Source organism: Pinus tabuliformis, chromosome 7 (assembly GCF_031772625.1).
Source record: "Pinus tabuliformis cultivar Carrire ecotype Pingquan chromosome 7, CPIR1, whole genome shotgun sequence".
Lineage (NCBI taxonomy): Eukaryota > Viridiplantae > Streptophyta > Pinopsida > Pinales > Pinaceae > Pinus > Pinus tabuliformis.
The window spans coordinates 879,662,747-879,686,507 of NC_142293.1; the positions used below are offsets into that span (position 1 = coordinate 879,662,747).

The 23,761-nt window shown below is 40.1% G+C and overlaps 1 protein-coding gene across 4 annotated transcripts in view; it reads left to right on the top strand.

Moving 5' to 3' along the window:
- LOC149250416 (translocation protein-like protein) overlaps nucleotides 1-23,761 on the top strand; it is a 168,436-nt gene that overhangs the window by 49,943 nt on the left and 94,732 nt on the right. For all 4 annotated transcript variants that reach the window (XM_089459086.1, XM_089459088.1, XM_089459085.1 and 1 more), the window contains one exon: nucleotides 5,448-5,765. In XM_089459086.1, coding sequence (XP_089315212.1) covers nucleotides 5,448-5,765 — 318 coding nt within the window. The remainder of the gene's footprint in view (nucleotides 1-5,447; nucleotides 5,766-23,761) is intronic.

The following is a 23,761-nucleotide window of genomic DNA, read 5'->3' on the forward strand; positions in this document are numbered from 1 at the left end:
GTCTGTTATAATAATTAACCTATGTTGCACGAAACTTCTAGGAACCTAGCGTTTCGGGCCGTACTCGTACTGGAAACTCCGAAACTCGACTAAAACTCGGCCGAAACTCGACCATCATGTAATCATATATGAGAGTTAATATAGACTTGGTTTCTCTTTTAAATTGTCATATATGGGTTTTATTCCCTTTTTTCTTGTAAGATAATGTGTTATTCACTTATATATATGTGTGTGTGTGTGTGTGTGTGTGTATGTGTGTATGACGTTTCGACCGACGATTCTATTTTTGGGAGGTGATGTTTCTAAAGGTATCCGTTTCGGAGTTTCGTGCAACTTAGTTATTAACCATACAAAAAATTCTCTAAATTCATTGGTGAAGATGAAGAAAATTTGTTGTGGTCTTCTCAGTTCGACGAATTTTCAATGTAGAAAATAGTTGCCTTCAAATGGCCATAACTTCCTAGATCTCTTGGAATGCTATTTTCTTTTCAGGCCATGAATGTGTTTTTTATGAAATGCATACAAATTTGGATCTTGGGTGAGAACTTGAAAAATCCACTAAAAAGGCAAATTCCTTTAGGAAGCATGGAAGCTCGTGTTTGACAAAGCTATGGTTAATCATTTGCATTTTTGAAAATTTAACAACTGCACCAATATTTGACAATTGCAATTGTTGTGTCTGAACTATAACATATTCCGACTCATCTTACACATTTACATTGCCTTTCATAATGCAGCTACCTAACATCTTATAACTACAAAAGAATGTTCCTTGACCATTGTGTGAACATTCCTTAGTTTCATCATCTTGGAATTTTACCTTTTAAATAACTAGCCAAACAATATTTCAATCAAAAGAAAAAATTGACAAAATAACCATCTTCACAATAAACGTTGCATAGAGCGGGTTCGCGGAAGCGTCATTTCTCAAAAATCTACGAAGCGAAGCGTCTACTATATATATATATATTGCATTTATATTAAAAAAACATCCCAAATACCAAATTAGTTGTAGAAGACATGAAAACATGCACATTTTTACTTATATCAAGAGAGATATGACATCCATGATTCCATTGTACATCAATGATTAATTATTCGAGCATCAACCATCTAGATTCTAGCAATTTCAAACATACATCAATTTTTTAAGCATATCATAAAACATAAAACATAAAACATTTAGAAGATAAAATCATCAAACATTCAAGTAACTTATCTAGCAAGTGAGCAACTGTCAACATGAGTCATGTCCAAAATTCAAATAATAATGTTTACAAAATAGGCCACTTGGCCACCACCAAGACTCAAGTACACACTGAACTGGGAAGAGTAAGACAAAAAAATTCAAATTCACAACAAGACTACAAGTCTAATCTATGACAAAAGTAGTAAATTGTGAATATATCTACTAATCTCTCCTCCTTCCACCACGAAAAGGACGTGAGCCTCCACATGGTGGGCATTGAAGAAGATGGTGGCAGTGGAACTGATGAAGATGAAGCCCTTGCTGTTGGTGTTGAAGCATGCAACTTGGGTACTAAGGGACCGAATGGGGGTGGCATCTCAACTCGATCATCATCATCCTGGATAAGAGCATCCTCCAATTGCTCTAATCGCAACACTCCATCCTCCAAATTGAGCTCCTCTGGATTTTTGTCCCAATCTAGGAGGTCTTTATTAGTCTTTGCATCATCACAGTAATGGGACAACAATCACAAGTTGTTGTGAACATAAACCAAGCTCTCTGCTCGATCTGAAATCAACTTGTTCCTTTTAACGCGGTGGATGAAAGAATAAGAGCTCCAACAAATCTCTACAAAAGAAGTGTTTACCACCTATGATAGCATCCACAATGCCAAAGTTTGTAGAACTAGAGTAGCACCTCCATGCATGTTCCACCACTCGAGAAGATAAATTCTCTCGATCTCTAATTGCATGCATGCTCCCAAATGGACCAGTGCTAAGCGTATGATTGCTCAAATGTTTCCGTAGCATGGCAGACTCCTCCTCATCAGGGACTAATTTATCCAATGCTTTCGTATAACCATTTAGAACCTATAGATCTAGGTGTGGCTTTCTTTTGCTCCCACCCCCCCGCCAGGTGTTGGTGTTGAAAGCCATGATGGATGATAGTATTTAGGTGTCAGAACATATGCTAAGGTATGCAGTGGAATGTTTAGCATATCCCATCGTTTTTCCACCTTTGCATGAATATAATTGTACAAGGTGATATCTCTAGGCTCAACAATGTCTTTAGTCTGCCCCAACTTGCTATCCATTTGCTCATACACCTCCCTAATTATTGGCCGATCTGAATATGCAAACTTGATCATGTAATAAATTGGTTTGGTGAATTGCAAAAAATATTTAATCTGTGACCAAAAGTAACTATAAAGAATAGTGTCCTTGGCACATTAGCACCATCTCTATTAGTGTTAATGTCTTCCCATGATTCAGAGGTCACCATATTAGTTAAAGCTTGTTTCACCTTCACTAGCCGCCTGAAGGTGAGTTAATAACTTGCAAATCTTGTTTTTGCAAGTTTAAGCAACTACAACTTAGAGTAAGTGCCATAAAAGTAGTTTACCCTGGTATGCCTTGTGATAAATTTAATGAGTTGCTTCCCTCTCTTGTAAACCTCATTAATCCAACCACATTCTTTATGCTTCACAATATCATGCATCAAAGGGTTCAATGTGTGCAAAAAGCACCCAGACCAAAAGATGTGTGGATGCGTATGCTCAATAATTTGTTTTTCCGCCTTACAATTTGCTGCATTATCAATGATCACTTGAACCACATAATTAGGACCAACATCTTTGATTGATTGCAATAGGAGATCTGCAGTGTTTTGGGTAGTTGCACTGATGGAGGAGTCATGACATGTAATAAACACTGCACCACTAGCAGAAACATTAAGAACATTTATCAAATGTTGGTTTCTAACATTTGTCCACCCATCTGATACAATGGATACCCCACAACCCACCCACTCATTTGTAAAACGTGTCAAAGCTCTTTGAACCTTTGCTTTTTCTCTTTCTGATAACATTGTTCTAGCTTTCATATGGTTGGGGCTCTTGTATCCTTTTGGGGCTTCATTGATGGCCTTAACCATATTATGCCAATAGGGAGAGCGAAGCACATTGAATGGTACACTGCAAGCACAAAGAAACCAGAGTATCTTTCTATCCACGTGATCCCTCCTAGCAACATTAAGGAAATCCCCTATTGTTTTTCTGCTTCCAGAGGTTGCAGAAGTACCATGAGGAGATGAGCTACCAAATCTAGAGGTTGCACTTGATTAAGAACGAGTTTTCTTGTTTCTTGTTTTTCTGTTGTGCAACCTCCTCTATTTGGATGTATTTTCTTCCTTGTTCAACGGAAACCTTTGGGAAATTTGCGATCTGCACAACACCCTTTTTGTCATCACTGTCTAACACCCCACAAAGATGCCTTCTCACACGGGTATATGAACCACTATATGGTTTTCCTCCATGACAACCACGAGGGCACATAAACTTGTAGCTTCCACCACTTTTTCCCCCTTCAAGTTTGGTCACAAAATTCCACAAGGGTGTCCATGCAGCTTTCCCCTCTAGCATTTCAGTTTCCTCTTCACTCCCTTCCTCTTCAAACCCTTCCTACTCATCATACAGTGAGTCACTCATATGAGGACCACTATCCTCTTGTTCCTCTTCCCTTCTATTCCTACTACTACTTGCCATCATGAAAACCAAAAGTGGAATGATACATAGAAGCCAAAGAACACCATTTTGGAATATGAATATAGACGGACAACCCGCAATGAAATGAACAAGAAGAAAGAATGGGAAAGAGTAGGAGAGGGAGGAGAAAAAATACAAACAACAATGACAAAAAATGAGGGAGTTTGGCGTTTGCACTTACCTCTTTAGCTCTTGTAGATGGAAGCCCTTTTTTACTCCTCCAAGCTCCTCTTCCTTCACTGCTCCTAGCTCCTCTTTCACTCCTCCAAGCTCTCCTCAAGCCTCTCTTCTCCAAGCTCTTCAAAAATACAAGAGTGAGGAAATGAGCTTTATCCCCATCTATCATTTCCCTAGCTCAACCTAAACCCACCCCCAACTCAAGTTAGACAAAAAAAATGAACTATTTGGGTCGGCCGTGCGAAGCATCGGATCCGCTCGGGATCTGTACGGATCCTTGCCCGATCTGCGGTTCAGAAATCAGGAACTGTGGATCGGGCTGGCATGGTTCTGAAATTCCAGGAACTGTATTTTACGGCCCAATCCACTGTTCCAGATTTCCAAACTGCGGATCCCAGTTTAGATCTTGGGGCGGGGGCATTTTGTGCAACTTTGTTCACAATATATAGGGCTTGGCTGAGATGGCTAGTGCCAAGCAAAGGCCAAGAATAAACCAGAATAAACAGTTTTAAGCTGAACTACTGGTAATGTGGCAGTTGCAAGTAGACATATTAAGCTTCCCAAAGATGTTATGGGAGGCTGCTAGGATTTTGACAGGAGGATTATCTAAGTAGCTGGCACAGCGTGCCAGCAAAGCATGTTCTCTGATGCTTGTATCAAGAAGGATGGCACTAGGACTGTCTATATCATCGATCCAGGCAAGTAGTGCCCATTTGTTATTTAGGCAGTGTGTACAAATGTCATTTTTCAAAGATTCCATTTATTTTTCCCCGAACATCCACAACTATTGAAGGAACTGTGCATTGAGATAAGATGGCTATGAAATCAGAAGGTTGTTAATGATTATGTTCAGTTTAAGAGATGTAGGATGCTGTTACTGGATTTTACTCTTTTCTAGTAAAGAGTGTTGAAACAACACTGGTGTTATGATGGGGTTGCTAAAATCTGTGCTATTAGTACCTTGCAAATGTTTTGACTGTTTTAGCACCTTGCAATCAATGCATGTATGCTCTTTTTGGCCTCTGGTGAGTGTCATCATAGTTACTGCAGGTTAATGTAGTGCTGTCCTGATTTGCAACTCATCGTGTCCTTAATTGCATTCCAAATTGGTAGCATGGAGAGTTCTAGCTTCAAGATAAGGCTAGTTGCTTCAGTTTAAAGTTGTTATTTTGATAATGGTAACTGTAGGATTCAAGCTTTACAGTAATCTATTGAAACTGCATTGCTGGTAACCATTCTGAAAAGGCTATTTTCACTTTATGATGTTTATAGTGTTAGTTGTGGTTGAGTATATCAGTGGACAGACTCTTTGTTATCATGTTAAAACATTTGCATATTTTGTGTGCTTCATTGATCTTCATTTTTGCTGGAATTTGATTCAATGTTCTTCTTGGAGATTTCTATGTTCATTCAATTGCGATGCGAACATGGTTGTTACTAACAAATCCAAGCTGGAAGTTTTCTGGCATGGTGTTATAATTTCTTGAAGTTTGTTTTCTTGCTCTCACTAATGTTAATGTACTATAATTTTGTTTGCAGAAGCAGGGGAAAAATGTGGATTTAGTTCGAGTATATGCTGAGAAAATAAGAGACCACAAGGAGCTAGAGTCAAGATGGGCCATTCTAAGAGAGACAAGAGTTGAATATTTCCGTGGAAAAGACTTTGTTTCCTTTTTCAAAAAACATGTAGATCTCAAGGAATTACTGGGAACAGAGTACTCATCACTAGAAGCTGAAGATGTTGGGGATCTTCTCTTGAGGAGGAGTCTTATTGTGCGTTGTGATCGTATGGTGAAGACTGTTCGACCTGGGAAAAAGAAATTATCAACTTGGCCAGCACACCTGGAGATTTACCCGGTAGATTTCTGCCTATTGCCTTAGAATATGTAGATACTGCACATGCATAAGGAATATGAAGAACCGGCAATTTATGATTCACAAAAACATGTGTAAAGCCTTTAATACCTCTATCAGGGAACTGGCTGTCATTAAGATGTAATATTTTGATTTTGGATTACGTCTCATTTCTTGAGTTTTATATATAGTACCTTTGCGTGTTGAGTCAATTTAGTTTATTTTTAATATCCAATTTCCAGGTCTAGTTTAGGAAGATGTTTTGAACTCTTCAATTGAAATGAGTTTAGCACATTTTGGGTGCCATGCATTATTGCTTAGTATCAAAGGGAAAGATGCTGGTTTATTCCTTTTCTAGCAACAGGGTTATTTATTTATTTTTAATTGAAACAGAAATTGTGTTCATTTAAAAAAGCTGCACCAAAGATAGCAGCGAATTACATCCAGCTGGTTCGTTTATACTTTCCACAAAGCGGAACAAAGATCTGAGCATACATCTGAAAGTTTAAAATTCCCAACTAAACAGAAATTCCAAGCGGGCCTACAGGTGGCCTGCGTGACATATTACCTGGAAATACTTTCAGAAATTTTAGAAGAGAATGTCATTAATTCACTGCTATTGGCCGGACTGATCTCGTCATGTCAACAAAGGACCTGGCGAATTTCTCTGATATCTGCATTGTCCATAGTTGTACTGCCTCAAAATCTGCAGGGTCAAATTCCAAGAAACTTTCCAAGAACCTGAGCGGATCAAGAAGACTCCAGCAATTGGGGATCAAGGCCTGAAATCAAAATTGATAGAAGGCGTCCCAGGAGTCCCCACACACCAACCAGGCTTAGCCCATTCACAGGGAAAATAGATAACTCAGGCTGGTATACAAATCTCGGACCATTCCAGAAATTCCAGAAATTGTGAACCTCAAAACCACCAACAAATTTGCCAAAAGGAAAAAGCCAGAATTCCCAGACTTGTCTTGTGTTGACTCTGAAATGAGAATGGAGGAAGGAAATTCCAACATTGAAGAGGGACAGCTTTCCTGCACCACAGACAAAGCTTGCTGAAAATCATCTAAAATGCAATGATCCAAAGCTAGCCCTAACCACCACTAACTGATGCTTGATGCAGGCATGGCAGGAACGAGAAGGGAAGGGAAAGGAAAGGGCATCCTCCAACCAGCACATGATGAAACAAAAGAAACCACGCTGAGAATGCCGAAACATTCACCGAGACTCCATAGTCCAAACCAGCATACTCAAGACCAAAAGACCTGCAATTTGCCTCTGAAAAGAATGTGATGCAGCCATAATCCCATACAGTCACAGCTGGTACATTAAATAACATTGAATAGCCACGTGATGATCTAACCATCACATATGGGCCTGTGTAAAAGAACACTTCATGCTGCCTTTGCCAAGGCACAGCCAGTGTATCTGCATTAAATACTTTTACATGTTGAATGGTGTGCCCATTAATAAGCAGTAGCTCCTAGATTTAGGTGATGTATGTAAAGTTCAACTCCACATTTTTAAACAATGTTCCAGGGCTTAGTTCAGTGGCTAACTTAGTCCAGTAATCTGCCTCCTCATTCAACTCATGCTTTATGTGGAAGAATGAAATTTTTTCAAAATGAGGGAGATCACGATTGATTTTGGGAATGAGAGACTTTAGTTTGGTCCCAACTGGATTAGATTGGGCGATCATTGCTTTTATGATCAACATTGAATCTCCAAAGACCATTAAATAGCTAACATCTCCCTCCATGGCAATGGAAAGACCACACCATGGTAAGTATGCTTTTGCCTAATTATTCAAAGTATTTCCAAGTCCCCAAGCGTAATATGCTATCTTATTTCCTCTGGGATCATGAAGAGTCCTCCCTGCACCTGCCACCCCTTTTTATTCGAAGGACATGAAGGTGGGCTATTGTAACACACCCAGTCCCCTCTAAGCCTTTCTAAGGGTACAAAGTGTACTGCCCAACCTCGAGGGTCACTTTATGGAGGTGGGGTATCCAAATTTCCTCTTATTTTAATCATATCAAAGCTCTTTTCTGAGGCCACTGTTGAGAAATCAATAGGCTTATATATATTAGGTTTGATTTCTCTATCATGATAATTGCTTGTGAACTTGTCAGCTTATTTATTAAATTTATATTCTCTTCTTTTCATCAAGCAGTTACCAAAATGCAAATTATGAAGATCACAGGGAACAAGAGACACGATATATAGGCTCCAGGGCCAAAACCCCACAAGGGGGAAAACCCAAAAAATCTCTTCTTCTTATAGAATCATATCAAAGTGAGAAACCCAAGACCCAAGAACATGACAAAATTCCATCTCTTCAAGAAGCCAAGTCAAGCCCTCCAAATTTGCAGAAAAACTTGCATTTACTTCAGAGATTTCACCTCAGGAAACTTGCATTAATCACATGTCTGTCACCTTAGAAATTCACATATATATCTCAGACCTCCTTTCACATATATATCAGAGCTTCTGGCATAGAAAAACTCGCATATCTAGTCCAGGAAGCTCACACTTCTTCTCAAATATACAGTCTTAAGCACACATAAGAATATAGCTTCTTCCAGTTGGTGATCATAGGAGCAGACATAGGCTTGCAACCATCCATATGGAATCTCCTCAAGATATCTCTTGCATTCTTGCCCTGGCCCACAAAGATGTGCGCACCCTCCTGCCAAATCTCCAACCCCAGAATGTAATGCATTAGCCCCATATCAGTCATATCAGTGATATCAAACTTTGAAGCAAGATCTCTCTTGTAGTGCTGGATAAACAAGTCATCTTCATACAGTGCCAAAATGAGTGGATCTTCACCTACCAGGATAAAGAATAGGTTCGGATCTGTATCACTCTTTTGGAAACCCATTTGCTGTAAGTAGGCATCTATCCTCTCATACAATGCCCTCAGTGCCTGTTTCAGTCCATACAAAGCTTTCTTCAGCCTACACACAAGACTCCCTCCCGTGCAACTTAAAGCCCTCAGTACACCTCCTCTTGTATAACATCATTGAGAAAGGCGGTCTTCACATCCATCTGGTGAATCCTCCATCCCATCTCAATTGCTATAGATATCACTGCTCTAATGGAAGTATAACAAGCATCCTGTGCAAAGGTCTCTTCATAGTCAACTCCCTTTACCTGTGAGAACCCCTTCACCATAAACTGGGCTTTGAACTTCTCAATGCTGCCATTTGAAACATGTTTGATCTTGTAGAGCCACCTGGAAGTCACAACTGACTTCCCATCAGGACGTGGCACTACCTCCCAGACATCATTCTTCATGATAGAGGCATACTCCTCTACCATGGCATCCGTCCAGATTTGCTATCTAGCACCCTCCTTAAAACTAGTTGGCTTTGTCTCCACAACATCTGCCACAAAGCCAACCAACCTCTATGGTGGTCTGCTCTCCTTGCCTGACCACTTGGGTCTCCCCACTGTCTCCTGAGCTTCCTTCAAGGTCTCTCGAGGCCATCTTGGCTTCCTCTTCCCTGCAGTAGTCTCTTGTGGTGGTATGGGAAAATCCTCAACTGGTGCCTTTCCTCCAGGCGAGGAAGGCTTTGAAATAACCAATGGAGATCCTGAACTCTGAGATACTGTGCTTGATGAACCTACACCAAGTGAGCCTGTACTAGGCGGAACTGTGTCCTATGAACCTCTCATCCCTGAAGAAGGTGAACCTCTTGATCCTGATGTACCACCTGATGCACTTGAAACCTGTGGTGTGCCCCCTGCTGAGGAGCTTACTGCTCTACCTGATCAACCTCCAAGACCTCCTCAAACCCCTCTCCTCCTCAAATGTCACATCCCTTCTCAAGACAATCTTCCTTTGTGCAAGAAGCTATATACGACAAGTTTTGCTCGTCTCACTGTAACCCACTAGGATACCCCTTTTGTAGTGGGTTCCAGCTCTATTCTCTCCTCCTCTGGGACGCGTGAATATGTAAGGCACCCAAATATTCTAATGTGCCCAACTCTCGGCTTCTTGCCAGTGTATACCTCCTTAGGAGTCTTGCTCCCCAAGACTCTGTGTGGGCTCTTGTTTTGCAGATAAACAATAGTGTTACATGCCTCAACCCACAAGAAGAAATGTAAACTCTGATCATGCAACATAGCTCTAGTTGCATTGACAATGGTTCTGTTCTTCCTCTCTACCACCCCATTCCGCTGAGGGTTATAAGGCACAATGAGCTCCCTCTTGATGCCAACATTCCCACAAAAATCCCTCATCTCCACAGAAGTGTACTTATCCCTGTTGTGTGATCTCAACACCCTGATTTGCCTCCCTCCTTGTCTGGTTCTCCACAAGAGCCTTAAACTCTTGGAATTTTCGGAATACCTCATCCTTGGTCTTCAGGAAGTAAATCCAGGTCCTCCTGGAGTGGTCATCAATGAATGTCACATAGTACTCATATCCACTCAATGAAACATGGGACATAGGACCACATACATCAGAATGAATCAAGTCAAGGATACTTGCGACTCTGCTGTCACTGCTTTGGAAAGGTGGCTTGGTGTACTTTCCCAAAGCACAACCCATGCAGACATCATGATGCTCAGTGCGGAAGTCAGGCAACCTTGTAACCATCTCCCTCAACATCTTGAAAGCTCCATGGTGCAAGTGGGCAATTCTCTTGTGCCACAACTCACATAAATCATTTCTACTGTTCTACGCTACCATAGCTCGAAGAGGCTGAAACATGAGTTTGTATAGTCTCCCACTGCGAGCTCCAATCACATGAGCATATTCGATACTGGATCCCTTGGGATATATCAACACTTGTCCCTTTCGGAACAGTACCTCATACCCTCGTGCTCCATGCTAGAGACCGATATCAAATTCTTCTTCAATCCTGGAACATAAAGAACATTTGTCACTTTCAGAAGAGGTGATGACTCCCTCTAAAATGAAACTATCCCCATGCCTGCCCCCTGACTTTGGGGTTGTTGCCAAGAACAACCTTCAGGTCAATGTCATCCTCCAAAAGGCTTGTGAAGTGCTCTCTAACTTCGGTCATATGGAAGGATGCTCCACTGTCTATGAACCATGCACGGGAAGATGTGACATGAGTGGCTAAACTCACCACCAAAGCACTCTTTGAATCAAAGATCATCACAAAATCATCCACATCTTGCTGAAGCTACAACTCCCTGTTTCTTCTTACCCTTCTTGTTGGGACATTGAACAACATAGTGACCCATCTTCCCACAAGTAAAGCATTTCACTCTCCTCATGTTCGTCTCCTTAGCCTCCTGCTTTGCTCCACTGGAAGACCCCTTCTTGATCTTCTTGCCCTTCTCGCCGTTTGTTGCAAGAGAAACATTCTCCTCTTCACCTCCCCCACCACTCTTGCAGCTAGATCTCACACTCCTAATCTCCTCTTGGATGAAATTGTCCCACATCCTCCTCCAACTAGGAAAGTGCTCTTTGGCCACGAAGCCTTAGATAAAGCCATCCCACTTCTCAGTGAACCCATCTAAGGCAATCCTAACCAAATGCTCCTCTGGAACAGCCTCACCAACGATAGCGAACTCATCCTTCACCTGTGAGACTTTGGTGAGGAATGAGGTGACATTGTCGGTCTCAACACCATCTTCCTGTTCTCATTAGAACTCTGGTGCAAAGAGACGAAGGACTCCCACATCTGATATGCATATCTCATCCGTGAAACATGAGGGAATAAATGGTCCTTGGTGGCATCTAGAAGGATCCTCTTTTCCTTCACATTTTTCTGTTGAACTCCACCAACTGAGTTGGATCAGTGGGTGCTTGCACAACTGCTTCAACAACATCCCACACTTCCACCTCCTCCAGTAAAAGCATAATCCTCTCCTTCCATGGGCCAAAGTTTTCAGCCCCCATCAATCTGTCCTCTACTCTCAACCCAGTAGCCATGACCCCACAACCAACAAAATGAAGCAAATTTGGAAGCTAGAACCTTCCTCCCTCTGAACTGCTGAAGTCTTTGGGTTTCTGGCAAAGTTTCAAAGGTATGGTTCACTGTTTGAAGACTTTAGATGCTTGCTGCCCTCTTTATCAGCTGACTGAAAATGAAGATTTGAGCCTCAACTTGGCTCAACTTAGCTCTGATACCATGTAGAAAAATTATGATCTGCACCCTTAACCTAGTTTACAAGTTTGCATGTGTTTGTTTATGCATAACCCACATGTTTTGTCATTCTGATATAAATCAAAGTATGCATTTATTATAAACATTCAAGGAGTACATCTACTATTTTTCACTTTCCTATCAGTTGAAAATTAACACATAATTTTGGCAAGCATTCACACATATGAGACATTTGTTTTTGGTCAAGTCGACCCCGGAAAAACCCCATAGCCTCTCGGGGAAAACCAGTCTTCAAAAGAGGATTTATTGCTTGAGAAATCTAGTCTAATTACATAAAATAAACATAGTACTTATTTCACTTTTCAGCTGTAGCATTAAGTGCAAATTCTGGAAATTTGTGTCCACTGTGCTTGAGAAATCTAGTCTAAGTACATAAAATAAACATAGTACTTATTTCACTTTTCAGCTCTAGCATTAAGTGCAAATTCTGGAAATTTGTGTCCACTGTAATTTTCAGATTTCCACAAAAATTCATGCCCAAAATATCTGCATTAAATTCTCTTCTCAGTTCCTCGAGAAATGTGCCCAAAATCTGCCTCGAAAAATTTGCAAATGCTGCCTCGATTTCTGCATTGAAGGTGACTCTTGTGCCTCGATTTTCATGGTAGAAGACTGTTGGAACCCTCGAAATTCTCGTTGCTTGTAGCAACAGAGGCAAAAATTTTGGGCCTGAACAGCGCGGCAAACTCCCTCAAATTTTTTGACTAGGTGCCTCGAAATTTGTGCCAAAATTTGTTGCCGTGTTCCTCGATTTTTGCTCCTCCTTGAAATTCAAGCTGTTGTTCCTCAATTTCTGTGCTGCTTTCTCCTCTTCGAAATTCGTGCTCTAGGTCCTCCTTGGAATTTGAGCCCTCCTTTCTTTGCTGCAAATTCTCCTTGAACTTTTCTCTCCTCTCTTCTCCTCATGCTCTCTCAAGTGTGAAGTGAAAAATGAGCCTCCCTTTTTCTCTTTTGTCTCCTTGGAAAATATTGAATCCCTAAACCTAAGATCCAATGGTTGAGATTTAATTTCCAAATCTCAAGATATGTGGTTGAGATCATTCTTCCAAAATGACCCCCTCATACATTGGCCCCATCACTTAAAAGTCTCCTAGTACATTTTTCAAGTTGTGTACCTTTTTCTATTTTTCTCATAAAGTGATTTTTCAACTCACTTTAATATTAGAAAAATACGCTATGTACATTACACATAAAGTCACTTTATAAAATACAAGTGACTTTAATATTAGAAAAAGTACATGGTACAACACTTCTAAGTACCTTTTCCACCCATGGCATTAATAAAACTCATTATTGTCACCAAGACAAAAGTAATTAATGTGTTCACTAGGCTAAAAGGGATAAATGCCTAGTAACACCTCTCCTTGGTACTATTTCCAACAATATACATATATTGGAGCTTTGGCATAGAAAAACTCGCATATCTACTCCAATAAGCTCACACTTCTTCTTAAATATACAGTCTTAAGCACATGCAAATCTTCATAAGAATATATCTTCTGATCTTTGCATATCCTTGCCACATAACACATCACATAAAAACATCAAACTTGCTTGCCAAATTGGAGGAGGACGCATGGCAATATATAGTTGTTCTCATATCAATATGCGAAAAGACACATCCTTTCAGTGAGCTGACTTGACATATAGGAGGGCCGACTTGGCTTCTTGAGGTGAATTGAACCAAATTACAATTTTTTTTCCCTTTTTCTTTACAAGAAGTCCAAATAGGACTTTGACTCTTTGACTTAATAAAATTTAGAACCCTGAAGAACATGCTTAACTAGAATAATAATAAAACCTTTTTCTTCTTTTTACATAAGATACATAATGATACAGGTACAATTATGAAGACCGAACCTATTTACACTTTTCAACAACCACCAACATCTTTTGCTTGTTGAGAGCATTCCAACGATTTAAATTTTATCATATTTTGAGCTTTGGATACAAAGTTATGGCCCTCAGAAGCTTTTACCTCTCTTAGTGCCACATCAACATCTGTACCATTCCCACATGGTAGTCCTATGCCCACGTGTGACCACCATACAATGCATTTGACACGTCAATCATTTGACATATGACACATGGAAGTCCTCTACCTACATGTTGCCATCACTTGACACATGGAAGTCCTCTACCTACATGTTGCCATCACATAGGTTCACATAGACAAGCCAGACACGTCGACCTGCCAAATCGTATTTGGATCTGGATAATTTTAAATAATCCCTTTCTATAAAAGGTCGGATCTTTTGAACATATGCCATTTGAATGATCCAACAAAATGCATTAAAAAGAAAAGCTAGATTTGGATATCTGAGATATGCTTATCTCAAAAATCTTAAAATTGCCCCTTTTCCAAAACGTTGGACCTTAAGTTTCTTGGATCATCAACTTTTGAGGATTACATGTCATTTGCCTCGTTGACTACCACGTGGCTCTCCACCTCAACACTGTTGTACTTCGGTTTCTATGTAATCATCCTCATTTACGTCATTAGATTTCCATATTTCTGGATATCTAGATATCTAGATATCTGGGTCATCTGACATTCGAGAAAATATAGAAAGGTCATTTTCCCAAAGTTTTAGACTCCCGGTCTCCATGTCATGCGCCACAACATATGCCACATTGTTTGTCACCTCAAATCCTTTGCACCATTGTGCCATGACAACACATCATGTTAGTTGCAATGTCGCCAACATATGTCCATACTCCTATGTCAACAACCATCTCATCTTGACTTGGCCCCACTGCCACATTAGCAGTGCCATATCACCACGCCATTTTAGCATGCCACATTATGCACTATGTTATCATGTCACGTCATATGCCTCTATCACTCTATCACCTCACTCGGTTCACTGTACAACTTGGGGTTGCTTATGTGGACTTCACATGTCCACCTCGTGTTTTGCCTCCTTAGCATCGAGATTCAAGATTTTATTTTTTGTTCCAATCTTGCCTTTTAAAGAAAATTCGGATCTCGAACCTCTGTGTAGCTCTATCATTTGGGTTCCTTTATGCACTAGGTTCCATACAGCGGGGTTTTGCCCATCTGTATATTTCAAAGGTTAGAGTTTAAATAAGATTTTGAATGCCTAGATATCTAGATTTTCAGATATCAAGAACATTCGATCCTCATTGAAATTTCACACTTAACAAAACCTCTAGATGCCTGTATATCTTGAACATCTGACATTCGCTGGACTATTTGAACTACCAAAAGTCCTAAATGTTTTGATATCCAAATATCTGGAACATTTGCTTCTCACTGGAAATTCACACTCTTTAGCTCCTTTCTCCCCGTGCTTCGCCTTGATCATAGCCACAACTTGTCCATGTAACTTGGCGTTAGGGCTAGCTCTAGGCACGAAATTTGTGTATTTTTGTAGGCCTCCCTATTTTGAAAAATGACGACTTCTCTTGGCCAATCCAATTCAGAAAAGTTCAATTACTTTGCGTAGGTCCCTGTTAGGACATTGAGTGTTTAAGGAGCCTGTAAAGGCATCTAGAGACTAGAATACCTCATCCACAACCATTAACCAATCTTTATCTCTAAGGAGTCAAAAGGAGGCCATTGTTCATGGGTTGGTCATCTAAGTGAAATCCTCTCACTCATCTCAATTCATGCACATAGGGCTTGAAACCAATACATCTTCAGCTAAAGTTGAGCGTCAAGGCCCATCTTCACAAGGAGCACAAGACCTCTATGGCATGAACACAAGAAGACATCCAAGTCTTCTTACTGTAAACAGGGGTACCTTTCAACTACTCAACCACACAACTGTCCCAATAAGGATTCTTAGCATTCACATTCATTCTAAAGGCCACCAAGGCCTAATCAAGCCTTTTAATAGATTTCCACTAGTTCACTAGTTCATTAGTGAACCCTATAAGACTTTATATTAGATGTTTTGTGAAGACTCTTTCCTTTGAGTCTTCACTCTAAAGTCAAGGATTTTACTCTTATATTTAGGTCCACTTCATCAAGGGGCCATTCTGCTCATAAGCAATGGTTTGAAGGCTTCTCTTGCCTATCTAGAGCAAACTCAACTCCCACATTTGTGACTTACTAAGAGTCTTTTACAGCCAACCACACAACTGTCCCAATAAGGATTCTTAGCATTCACATTCATTCTAAAGGCCACCAAGGCCTAATCAAGCCTTTTAATAGATTTCCACTAGTTCACTAGTTCATTAGTGAACCCTATAAGACTTTATATTAGATGTTTTGTGAAGACTCTTTCCTTTGAGTCTTCACTCTAAAGTCAAGGATTTTACTCTTATATTTAGGTCCACTTCATCAAGGGGCCATTCTGCTCATAAGCAATGGTTTGAAGGCTTCTCTTGCCTATCTAGAGCAAACTCAACTCCCACATTTGTGACTTACTAAGAGTCTTTTACAGCCAACCAACCATCATAGCTGACGAAGAGTTTGAGGAGTTGACATCTATTGTCACCTATGAAACTGGATTCATCCCCGAGGCCATACGTGTCCCGAATCTAGTGAATTGGACATGATTCAGGTAGATTCGTGTCCGAAAATCGGGACACGTCATGTCTGATCAAGACACTTTGAATTCGGAATGTGTCCTAATCAGGGACTTCGAATTCGGAACGTGTCTCGATTTTCAGACACAAATCTGGAAATCAAAAACCCGCGCGATGTTATAAAGGCATATTTCCCCATTCTATTTGCACATTCACTTGTTTAGTTTGCTGTGGGTAGTGTTTTAAGACCCAACCGAATCGACTCCAAAACCACTGAGTCAATCCGGGTTGGTGGGTGACCGGGTCGAAACGGCGGGTGACTCGGATTAGTCGGCTGGGTTGTTACCGAGCCGACCGAGTTGGATATCGACTTGACCGGCTCGGTAACAACTTGGATGGCTTGACCGAGTCTGAGCTAACTCAGACAACTCGGTAAGAGCGGCTAGAATGCGTCATTTTTTTTAAGTTGGGTTTTTGGGGACCCCAAAGCCCATTCTAATGTGCCTTTGGGTTCTTTGGGGTCCATTTCCCTTTCCTAAACCCTGTAAAACCTACCCAATTCCTCACACAACCGACTCCGAGAGGGCCGAGGGTGGGTTACCGGGTTGAAACGGTGGGTGACTCAGACCGGCCGGCTGGGTTGTTACTGAGCCGACCGAGTTGGATACCGACTCGGCCAGCTCGGTAACAACCCGGCGAGCTCGGACGAGTCCGAGCCAACTCGGCCAGCTTAGTAAGAGCAGCTAGAATGCATCATTTTTTTAAGTTCGGTTTTTGGGGACCCCAAAGCCCATTCTAATGTGCCTTTGGGTTCTTTGGGGTCCATTTCCCTCTCCTAAACCCTATAAAACCTACCCAACCCCTCTCATTTCCTCACAACCATCTCATTGCATTTGAGTGAGAATTTGTGAGGAGTTGTGGAGTTTGTTTTTGGAGCAACAGTGAGGAGTTTTGGGCAAGCATTGTAGCAGGAGTGAGGAGCTTTTTGGGCAGCCATTGGAGCAACCTTGAGGAGATAGTTTGTGCTTAGAGGTATTTTTTTCACTTCTAAAAATCTGTTTTTGCGTATTTATTTTTTTTGCAAATCTGGAAATTGAAAAGAGTGTTTCTTGTGAAAGAAATGAACATTGAAGCAATGCTATTTTTTTGTTGTTTTCATTTTCAGATTTTTTTCCTTTCATTTCCAAGTGAAAAAATGGCACCCTGAGTGAAAGATGCCGCTTGGGCATATGTTGAAATGTTTGATAGTCAAATGCATTGCAAATTTTGCTATAGAAAAATTAGGATGGTCCTGGGGGCATTAATACGCTGAAACAACACTTGGCAGGGATTAGAGGCCAAATTACTCCATGTGAATCACTAGAAATTGGGGAGATTAGGAAGGAGTTCTTAAATAGCTCTAAGAAGTTTAAAGAAGAAAAGGCGAGGCAAAAAGAAATAGAGGTTGAAATTGGGAGGAGGAGGAGTATACAAAAAATGATGGCTACCAACCCCCATTTTGATTTTGAAGGTTCTTCTTCTATCCCTTGTATTGATGCATCCAACCCCTTCTGATATGTTCCTCCCTCTCTGGAGTCTATTCAAGAAAAGGGTAAGGGTAAAATGAAAAAGAAAGGTGATATGAATATCAAAAGTTATTTCACTGTCACACCCTCCTCTCCATCAGATGCACATGGTCTTGAAGCTAGTAGAACTTTGCAACCCACTCTAGATGACCATTGGAAGAAAGAATTGAGGGAGACTGCTTGTGATTACATATGTAGATGGTGGTATGATGCTGATATCCCCTTCAATGCTTCCCTTTCGCCATATTATGAGCCTATGTTTGATGCCATAATTGCTGCTGGAAAAGGCTTAAAAGGCCCTACTATGCATGAGATAAGGGGGTATCGTTTGCAGAAAGAAATTTCCTCCATTAATGAGTATTTGAAAGATTTCAAGGACTCATGGTTAAGAATACGATGTACCATCATGTCAGATGGATGGAGTGATCAAAGGAACCGTACCATCATAAACTTTCTTATCTTCTGCCCACAAGGAACCATGTTTCTAAAATCAGTTGATGCATTTGATAGGGTGAAATATGGACAATTGTTGTTTCAACTATTGGATGAGGTTGTTGAGGAGGTGGGGGTGGCTAATGTTGTTCAAGTCATCACAGATAATGCCTCTAACTATGTTCTTGCTGGTAAACTGTTAGAGGAAAAACACAAAACCATATTTTGGACGCCGTGTGCTGCACATTGCATAGACCTCATGCTTGAGGATATTGGCAAATTAGATTGGGTCAAAAACACTGTAGATCATGCCAAAAGCATAACAAAATTTATCTACAATCATTTATGGATTTTGAGCCTAATGAAGAAAAACACAAGGGGCAGGGATATTATTAGGCCTGCCATCACTAGATTTGCTACTCATTTTTTAACATTGCAATCTATGCTTTCACAACATAGAAACTTGCAAAAGATATTTTCCAGTGATGAATGGAATCAAAGCCAGTGGTCTCTCAAACAGGAAGGCAAAGAATTGAAAAAGAAAGTTAATGAAGAAATATTTTGGAGAAAGGGAGCAAAGATTGTGAAGGTTGCTGAGCCACTGGTTAAGGTGTTGCAGTTGGTGGATGGGGAAAGATTGGCTATGGGCTTCATTTATGAGGCTATGGATCAAGCAAAGGAGCAAATAAAGAGGGCATACAAGGATAAAGTGGCTAAGTATAGGTCCCTTTGGGCAATCATTGATGAAAGATGGAACAATCAACTCCATCGCCCTATACATGCAATGGGGTATTTTTGAACCCACGATATCATTATAAAGCTCTGGCGGCAGGAGCTTTGAGTGGGGAGGTTAGAGATGGATTGATTGACTGCATTGATCGCATGATCCCATTGGAATGTGATCAGCTGGAGATACACCGACATGTCACAACCTTCAGCAAAGCCACAGGTACCTATGGGAGGAACCTAGCAAAGATTGCAAGGGAAGCAAATGAGCCAGGTAAACAAAAATTTCAATTTTCAATTTCTTAATACTTATTTTGTTAATTCATTTATAATTTGAAAGTTGGATATAATTTGTAATTTTGTTGAGCTAACTCATTACACTCCTATTTTTTTTTGCAGCACAATGGTGGGAGGCTTTTGGTAGCCATTGTCCTCAATTGCAGAAGTTTGCAATTCGTATTTTGAGTCAAACTTGCAGTGCTATTGGGTGTGAGCACAATTAGTCTGTCTTTGAGAGGATTCACACGAAGAAGAGAAACCATTTGGATAAAAAACGGTTAAATGTTCTAGTCTTATGTCCAATACAACCTTCGGCTCAGATGCAACTAATTGCTGAACAAAAGCCCTGATTCTGATCCCATTGTGTTGGAAGATATTGATCCAACCTCAGATTGGGTAGTGGAGAGTCATCCAACAGAGTTTGATTATGATGAGGAATTTGATTTGGATTTACAGACGGTGGCATCACTCGAACATAATGTTCAGTTGAATGCAGATCCACTTGTATCAGCCTCAGGGCCAGCCCCAAGTCCTCCAGTTGCAGGGGCTTCCTCTGCTCAGCCACGACGGAAGCACATATCTCGTCTATCTTAGCAGCGACCAACTGCACAGCTTGCTAGTGCTACCACTTCTATAGTTGTAGTTGGAGATGATGATGACGAGGAGCCATGGGCTTCCCTTTTTGACTTTGATTCAGAGGTTGAGCCAGTTGATGTTGGCTCCTCTAGCAGTAGCCAGTAATATTGGTCAGTGGTGACTAGTGATGTTTTACAATTTACTTTTGTTGTAGAGGCCATTTCTAGCCTCCTTGGTTATGTGTTTTTGTTTTGATCTCTATATCATCATCATGTATGTATTAGACAACGCACTGGGTGCCATTTTGATATAATGGATATATTCAATGAGCCTACTTTGATCATATGTTGTCTTCTATCTATATTCTAAAGGTTTGTGTTTGGAAAAATGAATGAAAATCTTTAAAATTATTTTTTTTTTTGGTTTTCTTTTATAAAAAAAAATATTTAATGTATTTTGTACAATGATGGAGTCATTGAAATCAAATAGGCCGAGTCGATACAGAGTTGGAGTCGACCCTCGGTCGAGTCGGTGTCGGAGTCAGAGTTTTAAAACATTGGCTGTGGGTTTGTTGTGGGTGTTTGGGAGCAAGGAGCAAAGGGTGTGGGAGCATTTTCAAGGAGATTCATGCAACATGTAAGTGCTAGAGCTTGTCAGATTTGATGATGGTGATATTATAGAGGGGTCATCCTCCACACCAGTAGATGCAAAGATGACTTTGGATATAGAGGAGGAGGATGCAGCAGAGGAGAGCAGTGGTGAACATGATGATGAGGACAATGATGCTGATTTTGATGATGGCTATGAGGATTGATGACTCATGAGTCATAAGCTACTTACTGCCTTGAGGCTTGTATACTTGTAGTTGTAGTTGTTTTGTATTTGCTATTTCTATTTAGCATTGGCATTGCACTACCTATGTAAACAGTAACACATTTTGATTTTGATGAGTTAATGTGAAAACTACAATAGCTTTATATTACTATCTTGTCTTCCTCCTATTGGATCATTGATGAATTGAATATGTATTATAAATTTATAATTTATCATTTATCATTTATGTCACAATTGTATTTGTAATTTTGTATGCATAACTTTACTTCGTAAAACTTACATCTAGATGAAGATCTATGCTTGAATCAATGAATTTGTATCATGAATGAGAATGTGTAAGAAATATGTAATTTTTATATATATATATATATATATATATATATATATATATATATATATATATATATATATATATATATATATATATATATATATATAACATATCCAAATGTGACCTGTTTCGGGGGGTCGACGTGTCCATATTCGACACTCGAATCCTCGTATCCGTCGAATCCCGAATCTTTGTGTCAGGTGACTTAGCTTGTCACCTTAGCCATAAGAGCTTTCTTGTCAAAAGGTTTATGACAACCATACATAAGGGCTAGACAAGCCATTAACAATTTTTACAAGAACTATGCTCAATAACCCATTACAATGAGAGATTCATCCATCGATTAGACATTACAAGATCACATACAATTCAATAGACAAGCACATCAATATATTATACACAATCATCAACATCATTTCTATTTCGTTGAATGTAATTTACATTACAGATTTGAAGTCCACAAGGGCACTTATCTAACCATTATGTATAGTTGCTTGCAACTGATGAAGGGTGAGCCACTTTCCATCTATAGGTTTTGTTGTTTGATTTATTTTTTGTACCTATCCACCCCTGAGGTAGACCATGAAGCCATGAGGGGAAATATTTCACTCAGTTACTGAAGGTGAATTCATGAAGGCCACTCTCCTTCATTAATATAAATTCAACAAGATATCTTAGAATCCCACTAAGCTTGGAGCTTGTCTAGATGTTATGGGTCGTTTAATTGTCTTGCAAAATACAAAGAGAGCCCCTTCATTGCCCCTCAGTCCCTTGGTGACCTCCCCTTTCTTAGTGCTCAGTATCGTACCTAGCATGCACCTGGAAGATAGGTCTCACTCTCTCAAGCTACCAGTGTTGAAAATGGTAGTGAGGGAAAGTCTTCTCTGGGTCATGCCTTAGCCAGAAATATCGAGTTTGTCTTTCCTTTGACCATGGATGAGTTCATGGAGTTGGAGAATTAATGTGTAGAGTTGAAGGACCAGTTATGAGGATCCTTCCTTCAGTTTGACTACAGATCGAGTGGCAGTTATAAATTTAGATAAAACGAGTTGGAAGCTTCAATTTCTAATCTAGGCAAGCGCGAGTTAGAGACAAGTTAACAAGTCAAACAAGTCAAGTTAGAGACAAGTTAACAAGTCAAACAAGTCAAGTTAGAGACAAGTTAAACTCAGTTAACAAGTCCATCACAACTACTGTTTGAAATTTATACTCCCATTTTAGCATGGATCGAGCCTATAAAGGAAGGACGAAGGCACATATTTATTCATTCTTGTATGCACGAGGTTGTGTATGTGAGAGATCTTGTTGAAACTTGAGAGTGTGTACTTTGGAGGAGCCAATATGTTGTGATAGACTTCTTGTTGCCAGATTTGCGCTAGGATTCAGGAGGTTTTTCCTAAATAATAGGGGCCAAGACTGCACTAGGAAATAGGAGATCTCCCGCACAAAGAAAAAGGGCTAGGCAAACCGAAAGCAAGTAGGAGTAGAGGCTGATAGGTTGTAGGGTGTGTCTAGCTAGTATAGCAGAGAGCATGTTCTAGGGTCACTATTTTCCTTGTAAGAAATTTGATTGCTTAGAACTCTATCAATCAAATTCTACAACAAGAAGTGGGTTTTCCTAGTTGGGTTTCCCAAGAAAAGTTTGTTTCTTTTGTGTGACTATGTTGTTTATCTCTGTGTTTTATTCTATTGCTTATCTATTGTCGAGAAATTTTATGTCTTGGTGAAAAGAAATTAGTTTCAGATTGTTCATCGTAGCAGTTGCAGAATTTCATGGAAATTCAACATGGTATCAGAGCAAAGATCTGCATAAAGCCCAACACACATATATCAGTTCGAAGTAGGTAGTTTGGTTAGGTTTTGGTGGTAGGAAGATACCCATGTTTTGTGTCGTTATTACCTCTGTTATGACAATCAAGGACGCGACCTGTAACACCTTGGATCTAAGACAATTATAGGATTGATATTTTTGTGTTTGGTGGAGCAGGGCCAAGGTACAAGAGGCCAAGAAGCCTCTCTCAATTGCGGATTGAAGGCTCGAGTTATCTTAGGCAAGAGAAAGGAGGATACAAGTTTGTGAACGAAGTTAAGCGCTATCATAGTATGTTTCAGGTTTGAAGATTGGTCACCAAGCTTGAGAAGTGTATCTACAGTAGGCCAAGGCTAGGAGGTATTTTGATGCTCATGTTTTGTGGGGAAGATTGCTGGTGGAATAGGTTTGTGCAAAAGGGTTTTTAGGCTAGAAGTTTGTGATTGCCACAAGTGCAATTCTGCTCAAGAAGACAGAGAGCAAGGAGCCTAAGGTGTCTCAAGCAAGGAGGAGGAGGTCTGTGGCAAATCTGAGCTGCTTGAACCAAGCAACATTATCTATGTGCATCAGAGTTTTGAAGGTGCAAGTTAGAGTTTGAAGGGTAGAGTAGAACAGTTCATTGGATAGTTGATCCAGACTTATGCAGGAACGCAACAAAACACAAATTTAAACATAAACCCAGAGATGCAACAAAAATAAAGCTTCATTTCATTAACATTAATGCATTGAAATATGCTTACATACAGAATGAAAATAAACTACCTTGGGTGATGGTAGCTTATCTTTGAGAAGAGATG